This window comes from Saccopteryx leptura, chromosome 1, assembly GCF_036850995.1.
Source record: "Saccopteryx leptura isolate mSacLep1 chromosome 1, mSacLep1_pri_phased_curated, whole genome shotgun sequence".
NCBI classification, from domain to species: Eukaryota; Metazoa; Chordata; class Mammalia; order Chiroptera; family Emballonuridae; genus Saccopteryx; species Saccopteryx leptura.
The window spans coordinates 312,749,054-312,769,418 of record NC_089503.1 but is presented as its reverse complement, the minus strand read 5'-3'; the positions used below and the strand labels follow the sequence as shown (position 1 = coordinate 312,769,418).

The window sequence follows — 20,365 nt, the reverse complement described above, 5'->3', positions numbered from 1 at the left end:
TTATTATTATTTTTTTAATTAAAAAAATTTTTTTTTTTAGTGAGAGAGAGAGAGAGACTGAGACAGACAGGAAGAGAGAGAGAGAGATGAGAAACATCAACTGATAGTTGCAGCACCTTAGTTGTTCATTGTTTTGCTTTCTCTTTATGTGCCTTCACCAAGGGGCTTCAGCCAAGCCAGTGACCCCCTTGCTCAAACCAGTGACCTTGGGCTCAAGCCAGTGTCCTTTGGGCTCAAGCCAGCGACTATGGGGTCATGTCTATGATCCCACGCTCAAGCTGATGATCTGGCACTCAAGCTGGTAAGCCTGTGCTCAAGCTGGGTGAAAGGTATCCTATGCTTAATGAATTAAAATGCCAGAATTGCCTTGCTATACTGGAGAAAGAATTATGCCTTAAGACTGGAACATCAACTTCTGCATGAGTTTCTAGCCTGCCCTACAAATGGATGAGTCGATTCCTTTTAATGAATCAATCATTAACAATCAATCAATCTACATATATATATACACACACACACATATGTGTGTGTGTGTGTGTGTGTGTGTATGTATGTTAACGAGGTGTTTCTAGGTGCCTGATCATATGACATGATGAATAAACAGTCTTAGAAAATAATCAGAAGCTTTGAAAAGACAGTTAACCTGAGCTAGAGGGGGCCTATCTATCTCTTTAGCTATTTATTCCAAATGTAACCATACTCCAAAAAAGCAGTGAGATCTGTAGAAGCCTTACTTGCCATTGACAGGCCAGGTACGGGTGATGTCACTCACATAGCAAGAAGATTCACAGCCTCCATCTAGCAGCACCATTTCCCCATCCTGGAACAAAAATAAGGTAAGTCAAAGTAGGTAACCTCTGAATTGTTAGCTGCTGCTTCTTTTAATTTAAGCCTTTGTGGCTTTCATGTTATATATATATATATTTAAAATGCTCTAATTTAATGGGTAGTAATTGTTTCTGGTTCCTTGTTACAAAAAAAGCAACTAAATTTTTCAAATGAATTCATATTGGCTTAAGAAAGTGGTTAAATGCATTGGCTCTGGAGCCAGAGTGCTTGGATTTGAATTACTAGGTGTAAATACCAGCACATCATAAATGTTACCACTCTCACTATATAAGGACTTTATCTAGATCCCTATTCAAATATAATTACTCTTAACCATTTAAGTTTAGAATACCACTTCCCTTTCTGCCCTCATCAAAACGTATGATGCAGGAGAAAACTTTGGGTATAGCTCTATTTTATCACTTGTCATGTTATATTATATCTATATATAAAATATATAAATATATAATTATTATTATTATTATCTTTTGACAGAGACAGAGAGAGTCAGAGAGAGGGATAGGGACAGACAGACAGGAAGGGAGAGAGATGAGAAGCATCAACTGTTCATTGCGGCATCTTATTTTTTTTTTTTTGTATTTTTCTGAAGCTGGAAACGGGGAGGCAGTCAGTCAGACTCCCACATGCGTCCGACCGGGATCCACCCGGCACGCCCACCAGGGGGCGATGCTCTGCCCATTCGGGGCGTCGCTCTGTCTAGACCAGAGCCATTCTAGTGCCTGGGGCAGAGGCCAAGGAGCCATCCCCAGTGCCCGGGCCATCTTTTGCTCCAATGGAGCCTTGGCTGCAGGAGGGGAAGAGAGAGACAGAGAGGAAGGAAAGGGGGGAGGGGTGGAGAAGCAGATGGGCGCCTCTCCTGTGTGCCCTGGCCAGGAATCGAACCCAGGACCTCCGCACGCCAGGCCGACACTCTACCACTGAGCCAACTGGCCAGGGCCTCGTTGCGGCATCTTAGTTGTTCATTGATTGCTTGTTCATTGAATGCTTTCTCATATGTGCCTTGACCAGGGGCTACAGCTCAAGCCAGTGACCGTGGGCTCAAGCCAGCGATCTTTGGGCTCAAGCAACCATGGGGTCATGTCTATAATCCCACACTCAAGCGAGAAACCCCATGCTCAAGCTGGTGAGCCCGCACTCAAGCCGATGAGCCCTCACTCAAACCAGTGACCTTGGAGTTTCAAACCTCGGTCCTCTGCGTCCCAGTCTGACACTCTATCCACTGCTCCACCACCTGGTCAGGCTTGTCCTGTTATATTGAAAGGACCCATTTATTTGCCCTTGAAGACAAGGTATATCTTATTTGTGTCTAAATAAGCATAGGTTCCCTGGCTGGGTAGCTCAGTTGGTTAGAGCATCATCCTGATGTACCAAGGTTGCAGGTTTGATCCTCAGTCAGGGCCCATACAAGAATCAACCAATGAATGCATAAATAAGTAGAACAACAAACTGATAAAAGAACAAACACACACATATAAAAATCAACCAATGAATGCATAAATAAGTAGAACAAACTGATAAAAGAACAAACACACACACACAGAACTTCGCACATCAAAGAGTAAGAGTGAATGCGATCATATAAAGTAACAGTAACTTTGAAGAATAAATGTGGTTTTTGTTTCTGGCAAAATGATATAAATTTCCTATTGGAAAACAATGTTGTCATACACTTATGAGTCATATATGCTTATATATACAGCATATATAATTTTTGTATCATTCATAAGCAAGCAGAACTAATTAATATTATCATGTATATATGATATAAGTATTCAAAAAAAATCAAGGGGGCCCTGGCCGGTTGGCTCAGTGGTAGAGCGTTGGCCTGGCGTGCAGGAGTCCTGATTCGATTCCCGGCCAGGGCACACAGGAGAAGTGCCCATCTACTTCTCCACCCCTCCCCCTCTCTTTCCTCTCTGTCTCTCTCTTCCCCTCCCGCAGCTGAGGCTCCACTGGAGCAAAAGATGGCCCGGGCGCTGGGGATGGCTCTGTGGCCCCGGCGCTGGGGATGGCTCTGTGGCCTCTGCCCTAGGCGCTAGAGTGGCTCTGGTCGCAACAGAGCAATGCCCGGGATGGGTAGAGCATTGCCCCCTGGTGGGCGTGCCGGGTGGATCCCGGTCAGGCGCATGCGGGAGTCTGTCTGACTGCCTCCCCGTTTCCAGCTTCAGAAAAATACAAAAAAAAAAAAAAAAATCAAGGGAACAACAAACAAAAAATGTAGAATACTAGTTAGTGATCTGTGGGAGGGAGCAGTAAGGTGAAAGAGAACAAGGTACACAGTAAATACAGGGTACTGGTAAAATTCTAACTCTTGAGTCAAGTGACTAGTTGGTTCATGGGTAGTCATTTAAAAAATATGCTGTATCCTGACCTGTGGTGGCACAGTAGATAGAGAGAGCATCAACCTGGAATGCTGAGGTCACTTGTTCGAAACTCTGGGCTGGCTGGTCAAGGCACATATGACAAGCAATCAATGAACAACTAAAGTGAAGCAACTGTGAGCTGATACTTCTCATTCCCATCCCCCGTAAAATCAATTAAACAAATTTTGGAAAAAATAATTCTGTCTAAGTTACATATTTGCCATATTTATTATTTTGAATTTACTTTAAAATAGATAATTAAAAGAGAACTTAATAAAGGAATACACAATTCTCTTTTTTTGTGTGACACAGACAAAGAGAGGGACAGATAGAGACAGACAGATAGGAAGGGGGAGAGATAAGAAGCATCCTTTTTTTTTTTTTTTTTTTTTTTTTTTTTTTTTTTTTTTACAGAGGCAGAGATAGACAGGGACAGACAGACAGGAACGGAGAGAGATGAGAAGCATCAATCATTAGTTTCTCATTGCGCGTTGTGACTTCTTAGTTGTTCATTGATTGCTTTCTCATATGTGCCTTGACCGTGGGCCTTCAGCAGACTGAGTAACCCATTGCTGGAGCCAGCGACCTTGGGTCCAAGCCAGTGAACTTTTTGCTTAAACCAGATGAGCCCACGCTCAAGCTGGCGACCTTGTGGTCTCGAACCTGGATCCTTCCGCATCCCAGTCCGACACTCTATCTACTGCGCTACCGCCTGGTCAGGCGAGAAGCATCAATTCTTTATTGCAGCTCCTTAGTTTTCATTGATTGTTTTCTCATATGTGCCTTGGTGGCTACAGCAGAGCAAGTGACCCCTTGCTCAAGCCAGTGACCATAGGGTCCTGTCTATGATCCCACGTTCAAGCCAGTGACCTTGCACTCAAGCTGGTTAGCCCACACTGAAGCCGATGAGCCTGCATTCAAGCTGGCGACTTTGGGGTTTCGAACATGGGTTCTCTGTGTCCCAGTCTGATTGATGCTCTATCCACTGTGCCACCACCTGATCAGGCTACACAATTCTTTTTTAAAAAAAAGATTTTATTTATTGGTTTTAGAGAGGGGGGTAGGGGGGTGAGGAGCAGGAAGCATCAACTGGTAGTAGTTGCTTTTCATACGTGCCTTGACTGGGCAAGCCTGGGGTTTCAAACTGGCAACCACAGCATTCCAGATTGACACTTTATCACTGCACCACCACAGGCCAGGCGGGAATACACAATTCTTTACTTGTATAGTCACTTGGGAAGAAAACCATAAAAGATAAATTCTTGCCTACCTGTGTGTTGAAGTGGATAGAGTGTCAACCTGGAATGTTGAGGTCACCAGTTTGAAACCCTGGGCTTACCCAGTCAAGGCACATATAAGAAGCAATCAATAAACAACTAAAGTGAAGGACCTATAAATTGATGCTCCTCTCACTCTCTCCCGCTCTCTTTAAAATAAATATAAAGCCGTGGCTGGTTGCCTTAGTGGATAGAGTGTTGGCCCAGCATGCAGAAGTCTGAGGTTCGATCCCTGGTCAGGGCACACATGAGAAGCGACCATCTGCTTCTCTCCGCCTTCCTCTCCCTCTTCTTTCTCTTTTTTCCTTTCACAGCCAGTGGCTCCACTAGTTAGAGCATTGGCCCTAGGTGCTGAGGATAGTTCAGTTGAGTTAAGCATTGGCCTCAGACAGGGGTTGCAGGATGGATCCTGGTCAGGGCACATGCGGGGGTCTGTTTTACCATCTCCCCTCCTTTCACTTAAAAAAAAAAGATAAATTCTCTCACAGTTAATCAGGTATTCTTAAATTCTGTCTGCTCCTATATGCTTGGCCCACCATAGCTACCAGTTCTTAGAGAAGGAATGTTACCAAAGAAAATGAGTAGAGGATTTAGGGTAGAATTCTTGCCTCTGTACTACTATGTTGCCTAATTCCTTAAAGTTTCTTTTCTTCAACTATTAAACAGGTATGTTAATAATTGCTTCTATCTCACAGCACTAACATGAGAATCAAATGAGATAATGGCTATAAAAGCATTTTATAAACCATAAAGTACTTTATAGAAATGGCAGTTCCTTTATGAGAGCTGAAAAGTTTGTGAACCCTGAAGTTAGTTTTCTACTAGGGCATCTGGACCCAGAGGAAGCAGCATTGATGGGCATTTTGTGTACCTTGATAAGTTGATTATTCTTCACATAGTGCAAAGTGTTTGACCGATTTCCTCCAGCAACCACAGGTGGGTAGGCTAAGATGTCTGCTCCCCGGGCCCGGCATTCAAATTCAAACTGAAAAACGACAGCAAAGTGTTGAGTGCAAGTATGAATGAAGAAAGGATTTCTTTAGGGCTGTCGCAGCAGGCTCTCCTCAACAGCCCATATCTCCATGTAAGTATTCTGACCTTACTTAAGTCATTACTGGAAAACCATTCATCATATCTAACAAAACTCTCTATGCTGTAATGCCAGGCCACATTTAAAAATAACTTTACTTATTGATTTATTTAACTTATTGATTTGAGAGAGATTGATTTGAAACATTGATTTGTTGTTCCACCTCTTCATGCATATATTGGTTGATTATTCCTTATGCTTTGACCAGGGATAGAACCCACAACCTTGTCATATTGGGATGATGCTCTAACCGAGTACCCAGCCAGGGCTCAGGCCACTTCTTTTATTCTCATCCCAATCAATCCTGGCCTGACCTGTGGTGGCGCAGTGGATAAAGCATCAACCTGGAACGCTGAGTCGCTGGTATGAAACCCTGGGCGGCTTGCCCAGTCAAGGCACATATGGGAAGCAACTACTACAGAGTTGATGCTTCCCTCCTTCTCATCCCTTCTTTTCTTTAAAAAAAAAAAAAATCCAACCAATCCTATTATCAAATCTCTTCTTTTTTTCTGAGTACTCTAAATTTCCCTTGATTTTCAAATGAAGTCCAGAAGAGGACACAGAAAGCCCATGACAAGACTGAGTAAAGAGGTACAGTCACATACAGTCACTGTTTATTCTTACTTAAACACTGGAACATGGTTTACCTTTTTATTTATTTATTTATTTATTTAAATTTTTTATTTATTCATTTTAGAGAGGAGAGAGAGAGAGAGAGAGAGAGAGAGAGAGGAGAGACAGAGAGAGAGAAGGGGGGGAGGAGCTGGAAGCATCAACTCCCATATGTGCCTTGACCAGGCAAGCCCAGGGTTTTGAACAGGCGACCTCAGCATTTCCAGGTCGATGCTTTATCCACTGCGCCACCACAGGTCAGGCCTGGCTTACCTTTTTAAAAGCAGCTCTAAATGATTAATATAAACCTTTCAAATAGCAACCAACTTACATGCTCTGGAAAATTAAAAAAAAAAAAAAAAGCTAGGCAAATGGTAAATTCTACGAATTTCACTATGTCCTAGGATGGAGCTCAAGACTGGCAACCACCTGCTGTCCGCAGCTTGACCTCAGACTCTCTTCCTTGACATTTCAACAGTACTAGTCTTCTCATCTCACATTTGTGTAAACCTTTCCTTCTTCAATGGTTCTACTTTGTAATTTTCTTCATTTAACTGTAGCTCTGCATATTTTAGACTCATCTAATAAATTACCAGTGACATTTAAGAATCAAATCTTCTCCATAGATATTGTGGTTACTTCTATGAAAGCCAACTGGATGTTGTCTGCAAATCAATGAAATTACATCTGCCTCCACCAAGAGCTTTTAAACTTTAAAATCTCACCTTTGCATAAAGGAAGCTCTCCTCCACAGGGGCTTTACTGGCAAACATGGTCTCTATGAAAGCCTGAAAAGAGAACAGAGGATGAAAAGAAAAGTCTCATTTTAACTATGTTGCCTACTGAAACATTCAAAATACTGTAGTTCAAATGAAAAGTACCCTTTCCCCCAATTTTGTGAACCTGAAGTTGTGACTCTGTCAGCATAATATAAATTCTGAAGGGGAAAATATTGCTTTCAGAAATGTTTGACTGATAATAGATTTAGTGGAAGTGAACCCAACCTTCCTAGTCAGAATATATAGTTTATGCTAGAATAACTTACATGAAAACGTATTTGTCATTTATGAAACAAAATGGTTCTGTAGTTCTGGATTATGGATTGAACAGGCCAGTCTACAATAGTCGCAATCTCAGCACTATTGACATTTTGGGCTAGATAATCTTTTTTTTTTATTGATTTTAGATAGAGAGAGGAAGAAAAGAAGGGCAGAGAGAAAGAAGAGAGCAGGAGAAAGCAAGAAAGGGAAGCATTCATTTGTTATTCCACTCAGTTGTACATTCATTGGTCACTTCCTGTATGTGCTCTGACAAGGGATTGAACCCAGAACCTTGAAGTTTCTGGACAATGCTCTAACTGACTGAGCTAACTGGTCAGGGCTTAAAAAAAATTTTTTTTTAATCAATTTTAGAGAGGAAGGGCATGAGAGAGCAAGAAAAAAACATCCATTTGTTCCATTTATAAATGCATTCATTAGTTGATTCCTTTATGTGCACTGACTGGGATAGAAGTTGTAACCTTGGTATATAGGGATGATACTCTAACCCAGTGGTCCTCAAACCCGGGCCACAGACCAGTACCGGTCCGTGGGCCATTTGGTACCGGTCTGCAGAGAAAGAATAATTAACTTACATTATTTCCATTTTATTTATATTTAAGTCTGAACGATGTTTTATTTTTTAAAAATGACCAGATTCCCTCTGTTATATCCGTCTAAGACTCACTTTTGACACTTGTCTCGGTCATGTGATATATACATTATCTGTCCCACCTTAAAAGCCAGTCCGTGAAAATATTTTCTGACATTAAACTGGTCCGTGGCCCAAAAAAGGTTGGAGACCACTGCTCTAACTAACTGAGCTACCTAACCAGGGCCAGCCTATATATAATTCCTGGTGATAACTGGATATTACCAAATGTTTCCTGGCAATTAATTCTCTGTGATAGCAGAGTACAAGTTTCGATAATTATAGAAAATTCAAGTAGAGATGTCCAGGAGGCAGGCTATACGTTTAACCACAGGAGAGATCTGGCCTGGACAAGGTCTGACTCCCACCCCACTTTTACTTCTGCTTATATATCCCATCAGCTTTCCTCTCTGTAAAGGTTACTTAACTCCAAAGGCAAGAAAGAACATTTACTTACTTTAAACCAAATTAGACTATAAGAAAATCAAATTGATCAGTATCACATAGGCATAAATTATGTTTGTTTTACCCCCCCAAAAAGAAAAACTTTCATTTGGGCTGAAAAACACAAATATAGCATAATTTTTCTTTTTTTAAAATTGAATTTATTGGCCAGTTGGTTCAGTGGTAGAGCATTGGCCTGGTGTGTAGAAGTCTCGGGTTTGATTCCTGGTCAGGGCACACAGAAGAGGCGACCATCTGCTTCTCCCTCCCCTTCTCTCTTTCTCTCTCTTTTTCCCTTCCATAGCAATGGCTCTAATGATTCAATTGCATTGGCCCCAGGAACTAAGGATGGCTCTGTGGAGCCTCTGCCTCAGGCACTAAAAATAGTTCTGCTGCCCCAGGCCCCAGAAGGGCAGAGCATCTGGCCCCAGATGGGGTTTGCCAGGTGGATCCCACTCAGGGCACATGCTGGAGTCTCTGTATCTCCCCTACTCTCACTAAAACAAAAAAAGAAAAATAATTAAATTTATTGAGGTGACATTGGTTAATATATAGGTTTCAGGTATATAATTCTATAATACTTCATCTGTATATTGTATTGTGTATTCATCACCTCAAAGCAAGTCTCCTTCATAATTATTTTTTTTTCTTCTTACTTTGCATTTTTCTGAAGCTGGAAACAGGGAGAGACAGTCAGACAGACTCCCGCACGCGCCCGACCGGGACCCACCCGGCACGCCCACCATGGGGCGACGCTCTGCCCACCAGGGGGCGACGCTCTGCCCATCCTGGGCATCACCATGTTGCGACCAGAGCCACTCCAGCGCCCGAGGCAGAGGCCACAGAGCTATCCCCAGCGCCCGGGCCATCTCCGCTCCAATGGAGCCCCGGCTGCGGGAGGGGAAGAGAGAGACAGAGAGGAAGGCGCGGCGGAGGGGTGGAGAAGCAAATGGGCGCCTCTCCCGCGTGCCCTGGCTGGGAATCGAACCCGGTTCCTCCGCACGCTAGGCCGACGCTCCACCGCTGAGCCAACCGGCCAGGGCCCATAATTATTTCTTAAAGAAACTATTTTGCCTAAATAGCCAAAAATCTTACAGAGTAATTCTAGACCAGAATTGGGAATACTGACTGGCACAGTGCATAGAATGTCGACCTGGAATGCTGAGGTCGCCAGTTCAAAACCCTGAGCTTGCAGGCAAGGCACATACAACAATGAACAAATAAAGTGAAACAACTATGAGTTGATACTTCTCGTTCTCCCTTCCCCTCCTTTCTCTCTAAAATCAATAATAATAAAAAAAGAATTTATAATACTTAAAGAAAGAATATAATCACTGGTAGAAGTTGTTGATGAAGAAAAATAAGACCAGATTCTGGCTGGGTGGCTCAGTGGATAAAGCATTGTCCTAGCATGCCAAAAGTTGTGGGTTCGACCCCTGGTCAGGGCACACATAAGAAGCAATCAATGAGTACACAACTAAATGGAACAACTAAGTGAAACAAGTTGGTGCTTCTCTTGCTCTCTCTTGCCTCTCTCCTCCCAACCCCCAAAATCAATGGAAGAGTTTAAAAAAAAGTTAGAACAAAAAAAAAAAAAGAAAAAAATAAGGCCAAACTCCATTTTCCTGTTTGATGTCTTTACTAGGTTGGTAGATAAAGGGAATACCTGAGCCTTAATACTTTTCTAAATTTTAGCACAATACTTAAAATAGTTTCCCTGGACAATAGTATGAACAAGAGACAGAATGTGGATCAGAATACAGCTAGGTAGATTTATAACTGATTTTGTATCTGACCATTGGACTAATATCAATTTCTCTGGAGCCCTAAACATTATCCCACAGATCTAGTCTTAGCTTTATTTCTTCCTTATTTTGAAAATGAATGATTTTATTTTATTTATTCATTTTTAGAGAGAAGGGAGAGAGAGAGAAAGAAGGAAGGAGGATCAGGAAGCATCAATTCCCACATGGTGCCTTGACCAGGCAAGCCCAGGGTTTCAAGCTGGCGACCTCAGAAAAATCAGTGATTTCAAGAAAAACAAAGACAAATGCTTATCACATTTGTAATTAGTTGTAAGTAATCTTTGTTGGTCTGGTCATAGCTAGAACACTGGACAGTGTACCTGAAAGAAGGACCCTGACAAACTAGAGCATATACTGAGGAGGATTACAAAAGGAGGGAAAACGTATAATAGATGAGGGAATAGTTAAGGAAAACAATGTTTAACTTTGCGAAGATTATAGGTAGAAGTCAGAAAAGTAGTCTTCAAATGTTTATGTGCTATTATGCTATGAGGTAATTCCAGCAGGCCTGGAACTAAAGTTCCTATGTGGAACTGATCCTGGTCAAGGCCTCAAACATACTGATTAACAGTGTTAAGAGAAGTTTCAGAGCTGTTAGTATTGTGAGATTAATGGTTTGTACATGGATTCTGTGAAAACTCTAAAGGGCTTCACTGTTACATAGCAGGATGTCTCCCAATATGACCAAAACCAAAAATCACTAGCTGAGATTCCATTTTGGGCTCCCTGGTTTCCAGGTGTTCCATGCATGCATCTATGGTTCCTGATCCAGGAGAGAAAATGCATCTTGCACTCTTACTGGGAGAGGACAATAGGAGCCTGCCCCTGGCTTCTCTGCCTTGGCTATGAGATAGCCATTGGATGTGATAGGCGTTCTTATGTTAATACTGTTGCTATACTGTATCCTTTTCCTGTAATTGTAGATTTTTGTAAGCATTGTCATATTGGGCCCCATGAGCCTTCTTTAACTATCAAACTGTTTAACTGCCACTATTACTGTAGTTATTGTAACGAAAGGAAATAAAATTATGTTGTTTCAAGGAGAAACAACTAAGATGATAGGTAAAAGATTTAAGGCAGATTTATTTTGCCTTGCAAGGTACTGAGCAAGTTTCTAGATGTGTTCACTAAATATCAAAGTAGAAGCTAGATGTTCATCTACCATAAAATTACTGCATTAAGTACACAACGTCAAGGTGTCCACTGAACCTTAAGTGCTTAGATTATTTCATTTGAAAACAGCTTTTTCACTTGAAAAAGCTGAGTAAGAACCACAAAAAGTAAGAACCACACCTGTGATGTCAGCTTCCCAGCAATCTGCATTCGTTCAATTTCAGCAGGAGACTTGATGAGCCGGAGGCGCTGTACCAGCCGCTGAACAGCCTGAACTTTGTTCTTGCTCCTGGCTTTGCCCTCAGTCAGATGCTGCATATAGTCCGAGTGAAGCTGTGCATGAGCAGGCCTCATCCAGTCATACCAAAGTGTGTTTGTCTCAGCTTAAAATAGAATGCCAAAAAATAAATTTAAAATAAAACTAACAGCAACAACTGTTATAATGACTTAAACAAGAGTCAAACTATAAAACCTATAGTGTGAAACTCTAAAGCAGGGGTCCCCAAACTACGGCCCGCGGGCCACATGCGGCCCCCTGAGGCCATTTATCTGGCCCCCACCGCACTTCCGGAAGGGGCACCTCTTTCATTGGTGGTCAGTGAGAGGAGCATAGTTCCCATTGAAATACTGGTCAGGGCCTGACCTGTGGTGGCGCAGTGGATAAAGCGTCAACCTGGAAATGCTGAGGTCGCCGGTTCAAAACCCTGGGCTTGCATGGTCAAGGCACATATAGGAGTTGATGCTTCCAGCTCCTCCCCCTTGTCTCTCTCTCTGTCTCTCTCCCCCCCTCTCTCTCCTCTCTAAAATGAATAAATAAAATAAAAAAAAATAAAAAAAAAAAAAAGAAATACTGGTCAGTTTGTTGATTTAAATTTACTTGTTCTTTATTTAAAATATTGTATTTGTTCCTGTTCTGGTTTTTTACTTTAAAATAAGATATGTGCAGTGTGCATAGGGATTTGTTCATAGTTTTCTTTATAGTCCGGCCCTCCAACGGTCTGAGGGACAGTGAACTGGCCCCCTGTGTAAAAAGTTTGGGGACCCCTGCTCTAAAGGGTGAGCACAAACTTTCTCAGGACTGAAGTAACTGAAAAATTTGATCATAAATCACTGGAAAGGCCATTCCCTGAAAATGGCAAGATATTCTATGACTGAATAGATAGCTTTCCTGACCCCAGACTTCAGTGTTCTTTATAAAGACAGGTATTAGAACTACCTAGATGGAATTAAACCTTTATTCCAGCTTTAATTTTGTTAATTTTTATTAACTGTTCAAGAATAATTACAACACTTGTTCTCCACACCACTATTGAGATAGAGGCATTGTTGAATAATTGAACACAAAGGAAAGAAAAATGTACTCAGATCATGACTTTATGGTTAAAAGCACTCCATCCCTTCAACAACAAACTCAGTATTGGGGAAATTCTTCTTAGCAATTATTCACAGCTACAGAGACACTATAGTTGATAATATGTGCTAATCCACCCTTAACCAGGAAATCTTTCCTTTTCCCATCTGCTATGCATTCTCATTACAAACAAGCAGTGTTCACCTTTTAACTATAGAGACCCAAGGAAATGGCCTACAATGGCCTGAGATATAAAATAAGTAGGCTCATTATGAAAATGAGTTTCACTTACACAAAGCCTTCATTTCCTTTCTTTTTTTTTTTTTTTTGTATTTTTCTGAAGTTGGAAACAGGGAGGCAGTCAGACAGACTCCTGCATGTGCCCGAACAGGATCCACCCGGCATGCCCACCAGGGGGCGATGCTCTGCCCATCTGGGGTGTTGCTCTGTTGCAACCAGAACCATTCTAGCACCTGAGGCAGAGGCCATGGAGCCATCCTCAGCGCACGGGCCCACTTTGCTCCAATGGAGCCTTGGCTGCGGGAGGGGAAGAGAGAGACAGAGAGGAAGGAGAGGGGGAGGGGTGGAGAAGCAGATGGGCGCTTCTCCTGTGTGCCCTGGCCGGTAATCGAACCCGGGACTCCTGCATGCCAGGCCGACGCTCTACCACTGAGCCAACCGGCCAGGGCCCTTTCATTTTTTTGACAGTAGCCAATGGACAGTAATCCCAACAATCTAAGTCAGAAGGGTTGTACATTTTATACAAAGTAATTTTGTGACAGTCAGCAACTAATTCAAGAAATCAAGAAGCTACAGATTCTGTGCCCTACATTCATGACTCTGAAGATTAAGAAAGTGCCACTAGTACCCCACTAGGTGGTGGCACAGTGGGTAGAGTGTTGGCCTGGGACTCTGAGGACCCAGGTTCAAAACCCCAAGGTCTCTGGCTTGTGCATGAGATCATAGACATGACCCCACGGTTGCTAGGATGAAGTCCAAGGTTGCTGGCTTGAGCCTAAGGTGGATGAGTTGAGCAATGGGTCAGCTGTAGCTCCCCAGTCAAGGCACATATGAGAAAGCAATGAATGAACTAAGGTATTGCAACTATGAGTTGATGCTTCTCATCTCTCTCCCTTCTGGTCTGTTCCTCTCTCTTTTCTCACTCTCTCTCTCACACACACAAAAAGTAACACTAGTTTAGTTGGGTAATTATCTTTATAAACTCGAAAATATTTTATCTTTTATGAAATATTTTATAAAGTGATCAAAAAAATTCAAACATATTAGAATATACATATTCAAATAAGTGTTTTTTGCAAAGGAGTCTTTGTAGGAAACAAGTCCATTAAATTCATTGATTGTTGGGAACAACTTTGGAATTCTGTTTTAGAAAATGACTTCAGAAATGGTTTATAAACCACACAAGAAAAATCAGACTAAAATTTAACAATCCTACATTATTTTGTCTGAAATTAGTATTTCCAACTTGATTTATCTATCTTACTTAACACATTTGGCTATATGTGACTTTTGGATACTTTAAAAAATAAAATATTGGGCCTGACCTGTGGTGGCGCAGTGGATGGAGCGTTGACCTGGAATGCTGAGGTCGCTGGTTCAAAACCCTGGGCTTGCCTGGTCAAGGCACATATGGGAGTTGATGCTTCCTGCTCCTCCCCCTGTTCTCTCTATCTCTCCCCTCTCTCTCTAATAAAAATGAATAAATAAAATCTAAAAAAAAAGTAAATAAATAAAAAATAAAAATAAATAAATAAATAAATAAAATGTTGGCCCTGGCCAGTTGGCTCAGTGGTAGAGCGGCGGCCCGGCATGTGGAAGTCCTGGGTTCGATTCCCAGTCAGGGCACACAGGAGAAATGCCCATCTGCTTCTCTACCCTTCCCCCTCTTCATCCTCTCTGTCTCTCTCTTCCCCTCCTGCAGCCAGGGATCCACTGGAGCAAATTTGGCCCAGGCGCTGAGGATGGCTCCATGGTCTCTGCCTCAGGCGCTAGAATGGCTCTAATTGCAGCAGACCAACACCCCAGATGAGCAGAGCATCGCTCCCTGGTGGGCATGCGGGTGGATCCCTGTCAGGCACATGCGGGAGTCTGTCTGACTTCCTCCCCGCTTTTAACTTTGGAAAACATACTAAAATAAAATAAAATGAAATGAAATGCTTCCAGAGCTACAGAATTACAAGAATCACTAAGAATAGTTTATAATGTAGTATAGGTTCTGCAAAGCTCCAGAAAAGGAAACCCAAAACATTCTAAGTGATAATTTCACCAGAATTAATGCAAAGTGACTATTTGTGAGTTACAAACTGTGTATATCAATCACCTAAGAATCTTGTTAAAATGCAGATTCTGATTTAGTTGGTATGGAGTGGGAGTCTAATATTGTACATTTCCACTATCTATGATACATTTGTAATTATAATATGCATCACCAGGTGGTTCTAATGCTGGTGATGCATGGATCACTCTTTGACAATACTGCCTCCTTTTGGTTTTTGTTTTTTTTGTATTTTTCTGAAGTTGGAAACGGGGAGGCAGTCAGACAGACTCCCGCATGCGCCCAACCGGGATCCACCCGGCATGCCCACCAGGGGGCGATGCTCTGCCCATCTGGGGCGTTGCTCTGTTGCAACCAGAGCCATTCTAGCGCCTGAGGCAGAGGCTGCAGAGCCATCCTCAGCACCCGGGCCAACTTTGCTCCAATGGAGCCTTGGCTGCGGGAGGGGAAGAGAGAGACAGAGAGGAAGGAGAGGGTGAGGGGTGGAGAAGCAGATGGGCGCTTCTCCTGTGTGCCCTGGCCGGGAATCGAACCCAGGACTCCTGCACGCCAGGCCGACACTCTACCACTGAGCCAACCAGCCAGGGCCAATACTGCCTCCTTTTGAAGAGCTGGAAAAAGCAGTAAGAAGGGGTCAAAGGTGCCTGACCAGGTGGAGGCACAGTGGATAGAGCGTCAGACTGGGATGCAGAGGACCCAGGTTCGAGACCCTGAGGTTGACAGTTTGAGCACAGGCTCATCTGGTTTGAGCAAAGCTCACTAGCTTGGACCCAAGGTCACTGGCTTGAGCAAGGGGTTACTTGGTCTGCTGAAGGCCTGCGATCAAGGCACATATGAGAAAGCAATCAATGAACAACTAAGGTGCTGCAACGAAAAACTGATGATTGATGCTTCTCATCTCTCTCTGTTCCTGCCTGTCTGTCCCTATTTATCCCTCTCTCTGACTCTATCTCTGTAAAAAAAAAAAAAAAAAGAGGGGGGGTGTCAAAGATCAATAGACTGGCCAGTAATTTTGAAGAGTGGCTTATGCCCATCCTCAACTTTAGAAAGAAAGTCTCTCTTTGGGATTTCAAACTAGAACAGTTAATAGTCTATATGAATGAATAATATTTAGCAAATGAACAAATGAAGTCTCTAAAGCAGCTCAGTCTTGTGGAAAAGGTTTATGTTCCTTTCTTGGTGTTCATGGGAAACACTGCTAGGATAATCATTTTAGGACATAAAGAACTTTGTCTAAATAGTCAAGGAAGGTCTTACTCCCAATCTGGCCTATGATTTTACTTCTGCTCCCATTTGTTACCTTTCAGTTTTGGTATTAGATGTTGAAATTCTTCCAGCGTATAGGCTTCGTCCACGCCAGTTAGAGCTATTGCTCCATCAGTGCCAGATCGTGGGCCATCCCAAAGTTCTCGATTGGGGTCTCTCCGAGGCACAAAAAGCATGGCCTTGTGTGCTGGTAACTGCTTGCCAGGAAGGCTTTGAAGGACCAGAACGCTATCGGGCTCTTGGAATCCACACAGGTATAGGAAATTGTTGTCTTGGTGGAAAGTATAGGGAATATCATTGCTCATATAGTAGGTAGGGTTGGACAGCAGCACCACTGTATGGTCTGTCTCACTCTGCCCCTGTGCTTCCTTGTGGATCAGAGACATCAATTTGTGTCTGCGAAGTGCATATTCCATCTGGGATAGTCCTGGAGTCACCTCCCCTAGAAAGGACAAACAACAGTAATATTTTGCATTTCTGTAGTGCTCAAAGTACTTAAAGTAACTTAATATTAGATAGAGACACCCAAATTCATTTCTTCAATTTATGTCAAATCTCTTCATAGCACGTGAAGAATTACGGAGATAACCTAGGCTTAAAATTTGTATTCCTTGTAAATATTTGAAAAAAATGTTAAACATGGTTCTGCCTGAAAACTGAGATCAGACCTTCAGATCTCTTCCAGCTTTTTGATTCATTCTCTTACTCATTCAATCAAATGTTTATTGAGCATTCCTATGTGGCAGGCATTATTAAGCATATAAGCAAAGTTGCCCTGAAGTTTAAATATATAATGTGAAGCATTTAATCAAAGTGGTCCTGGCCCTGGCCAGTTGGCTCAGTGGTGGAGCATCGGCCTGGCGTGCGGGAGTCCCGGGTTCGATTCCCAGCCAGGGCACACAGAAGAAGCGCCCATCTGCTTCTCCACCCCTCCCCCAATCCTTCCTCTCTGTCTCTCTCTTCCCCTCCCGCAGCCGAGGCTCCATTGGAGCAAAGTTGGCCCGGGTGCTGAGGATGGCTCTGTGGCCTCTGCCTCAGGCGCTAGAATGGCTCTGATTGCGGCAGAACGCCGCCCCAGATGGGCAGAGCAGCACCCCCTGGTGGGCATGCCGGGTGGATCCCGGTTGGGCGCATGCGGGAGTCTGTCTGACTGCCTCCCCCTTTCCAATTTCAGAGAAATACAAAAAAAAAAAAAAAAAAAAATAATCAAAGTGGTCCTGCCCTGGCTAGTTAGCTCACATTAGAGCATCATCCCAAAACAATAAAGCTGCAGATCTAACTGGTGATGGTGCAGTGGATAAAGTGTTGACCTAGGATGCTGAGGTCCCAAGTTCAAAACCCCGAGGTCACTGACTTGAGCGCAGGAACATCAACATGATCCCAAGGTAGCTGGCTTGAGATCCTAGGTCAAGGCAAGTATAAGAAGCAATCAATGAACAACTAAAGTGAAGCAACTATGACTTGATGCTTTTCATGCTCTCTCCTCCCTCCCTCTCTCACTCACTCTCTCTCAAAACCAATTAAAAAATAAAAATAGATAAAATGTCCTGAAGTTTCAATATATTAGGTGAAGAGAAGCGTCACATTGTGACCGACTTACTCAAAAGAATGTAAGCTTCATGAGGACATAAGATTTTTGTCTGTTTGTTCAATGTTATATTTCCAAGGGCTCGAATAACTGAAATACAGTGGACATTTGATATAGATTTGTTAAATGATCTTCTGTTGTTAACATAGATTTAAGGTCAAAAAGCTTTCCCTGATTCAAGAGCTAAAAATAAACTTCTCCTTCTGAATTCTCAAGGCATAATAGTAGCTCTCTAACAGGACTTTTCCTTCTCTAACTATACTAACAGTGAGCTGGATATGCATAACCTCCCTGAGGGTCAGGGCCACCTTTGGATCCTCAAAACCCTGCAACATTCTCTACCTCTTGCGTTTGTCATGAGAATCAAATCTGGTAGAGCATGTGGTTCTTCATGATTAAAGACTCCCTGGAGAATCGTTGAAAAGTTGTGGATTCATTCTGTTTACTGAACAGCCTAGGCACACACAAACTTTTGATATACAATTTCAAGAGGCTCAGATTCCCTTATATTCAACCCCCAAACCTACATTAACAACCTCTGTTATGAAGTGTTATGTGTTAGTTCCTAATATTAGTACTATCAGTATCTCACCTGGCTGCTAGCCCAGTGATGACTGAATGAATGCTTCCCTTCTGAAATGGAAATGACAACTGCTTTCACTCTATGTTCCAAACTGAAAGAACTGCTAAAACAATCACAAAAGATGTCTCTCCTGCCTGACCAGGTGGTGGCACAGTGGATAGAGCGTCAGACTGGGATGCAGAGGATCCAGGTTCGAGACCCTGAGGTCGCCAGCTTGAGCGCGGGCTCATCTGGTTTGAGCAAAAAGCCCACCAGCTTGGACCCAAGGTCGCTGGCTCCAGCAAGGGGTTACTCGGTCTGCTGAAGGCCCGCAGTCAAGGCACATATGAGAAAGCAATCAATGAACAACTAAGGTGTTGCAACGCACAATGAAAAACTAATGATTGATGCTTCTCATCTCTCTGTTCCCATCTGTCTGTCCCTGTCTATCCCTCTCTCTGACTCTCTGTCTCTGTAAAAAATAAATAAATAAAAAATTAAAAAAAAAAAGATGTCTCTCTCAACCTACATTTGGCCATGATAATAGTAAAACAACATCTAATGCTCATCAAATGCTACTGTGTCTGAGACTAGTCTCATTATTTACATGTTTGAACTCATTTAATCTTTTTCCCCCTCATTAATCTTTACAATGACTCTATAATATGGGTTTTTATTCCCTGTGGTGGTATTATTATTATTCCCTGTGGTAGCCAATATCCATATGCAAGTGTGGAAAGATAACCATGAAACACTGCTATATGAAAAGGTTTCAGAACAAGGTGGATGATATATCCCATTATGTTTAAAAAAAAAAAAAATATTGAAGAGAATCACAACTTTTATACTGGTGATCTATGAGAAGTGACCTAAGACTGAAAATTTCTATTTGACATGCTTTTTTACGTTATTTGAATTTTGTTTTAATGAGTATATACTTTTATAATTAAAATCTCAATAAAGAGAAAAATGAGGATAAAAAAAGAAAGTCCACTCCATACTCATAAACCTATCATAACTCTTTGTAGTCTATTATATTAAGTTCCAACTCTTAAGCCTGGATGTTCATGTACCCTACCAGGTGACTCCAATTTATCTGGCCATTTTTTTTTAACAGCTTTATTGAGACATAATTTAAATACCATACGATTCACCCACTTAAAATGTACAATTAAATGGTTTTTGGTATAGTCACGGAACTGTACAATCACCACTACAATCAGTTTTTGAGTATGTTATCACTGCCAAAAGAAACCCCATGCCATTTCTTCCCCATTTCCTCCCCACCTCCCCCAGCCCTTGGTAACCACTAATCTAGTTTGTCTCTATGGATTTGTCCACTGTAGAGATTTCATATAAATAAAATCAGAATATGCGATCTTTGGTGACTTGGCCCAATTTTTTTCTGATCATTTCCCCAATTATTCTGAAATTATATCCTTCTCATATTTTTTTTTAGATCTTATTTATTCATTTTTTTAGAGGAGAGAGAGAGAGAGAGAGAGAGAGAGAGAGAGAGAGAAGGGAGGAACAGGAAGCATCAACTCTCATGTGCCTTGACCAGGCAAGCCCAAGGTTTTTTATTGTGTTTCTTTTTTATTTTATTTTAATTTTATTATTATTTTTTTACAGAGACAGAGAGAGAGTCAGAGAGAGGGATAGATAGGGACAGACAGACAAGAATGGAGAGAGATGAGAAGTATCATCAGTTTTTCGTTCCAACTCCTTAGTTGTTCATTGATTGCTTTCTCATATGTGCTTTGACCATGGGCCTTCAGCAGACCAAGTAACCCCTTGCTCAAGCCAGCGACCTTGGGTCCAAGCTAGTGAGCTTTTTGCTTAAGCCAGATGAGCCCACGCTCAAGCTGGCAACCTTGGGGTCTTGAACTTGAGTCCTCTGCATCCTAGTTTGACACTCTATCCACTGTGCCACTGCCTGGTCAGGCAAGCCCAAGATTTTGAACCTGTGACCTCAGCGTTCCAGGTCAACACTTTATCCACTGCACCACCACAGGTTAGGCTTCTTCTCATGTCTTAAATAAATCCAACCTGTTCTTTCC

At 42.3% G+C, this 20,365-nt stretch overlaps 1 protein-coding gene across 8 annotated transcripts in view; it reads right to left on the bottom strand.

Moving 5' to 3' along the window:
- The window catches only part of XPNPEP3 (X-prolyl aminopeptidase 3), a 43,456-nt gene that overhangs the window by 10,732 nt on the left and 12,359 nt on the right, over window positions 1–20,365 (bottom strand). For all 8 annotated transcript variants that reach the window (XM_066358530.1, XM_066358531.1, XM_066358526.1 and 5 more), the window contains 5 exons: window positions 16,190–16,597; window positions 11,423–11,625; window positions 6,917–6,979; window positions 5,361–5,474; window positions 735–820 (listed from right to left, as the gene is read on the bottom strand). In XM_066358530.1, the coding sequence (XP_066214627.1) occupies window positions 735–820; window positions 5,361–5,474; window positions 6,917–6,979; window positions 11,423–11,625; window positions 16,190–16,597 (874 nt within the window). The remainder of the gene's footprint in view (window positions 1–734; window positions 821–5,360; window positions 5,475–6,916; window positions 6,980–11,422; window positions 11,626–16,189; window positions 16,598–20,365) is intronic.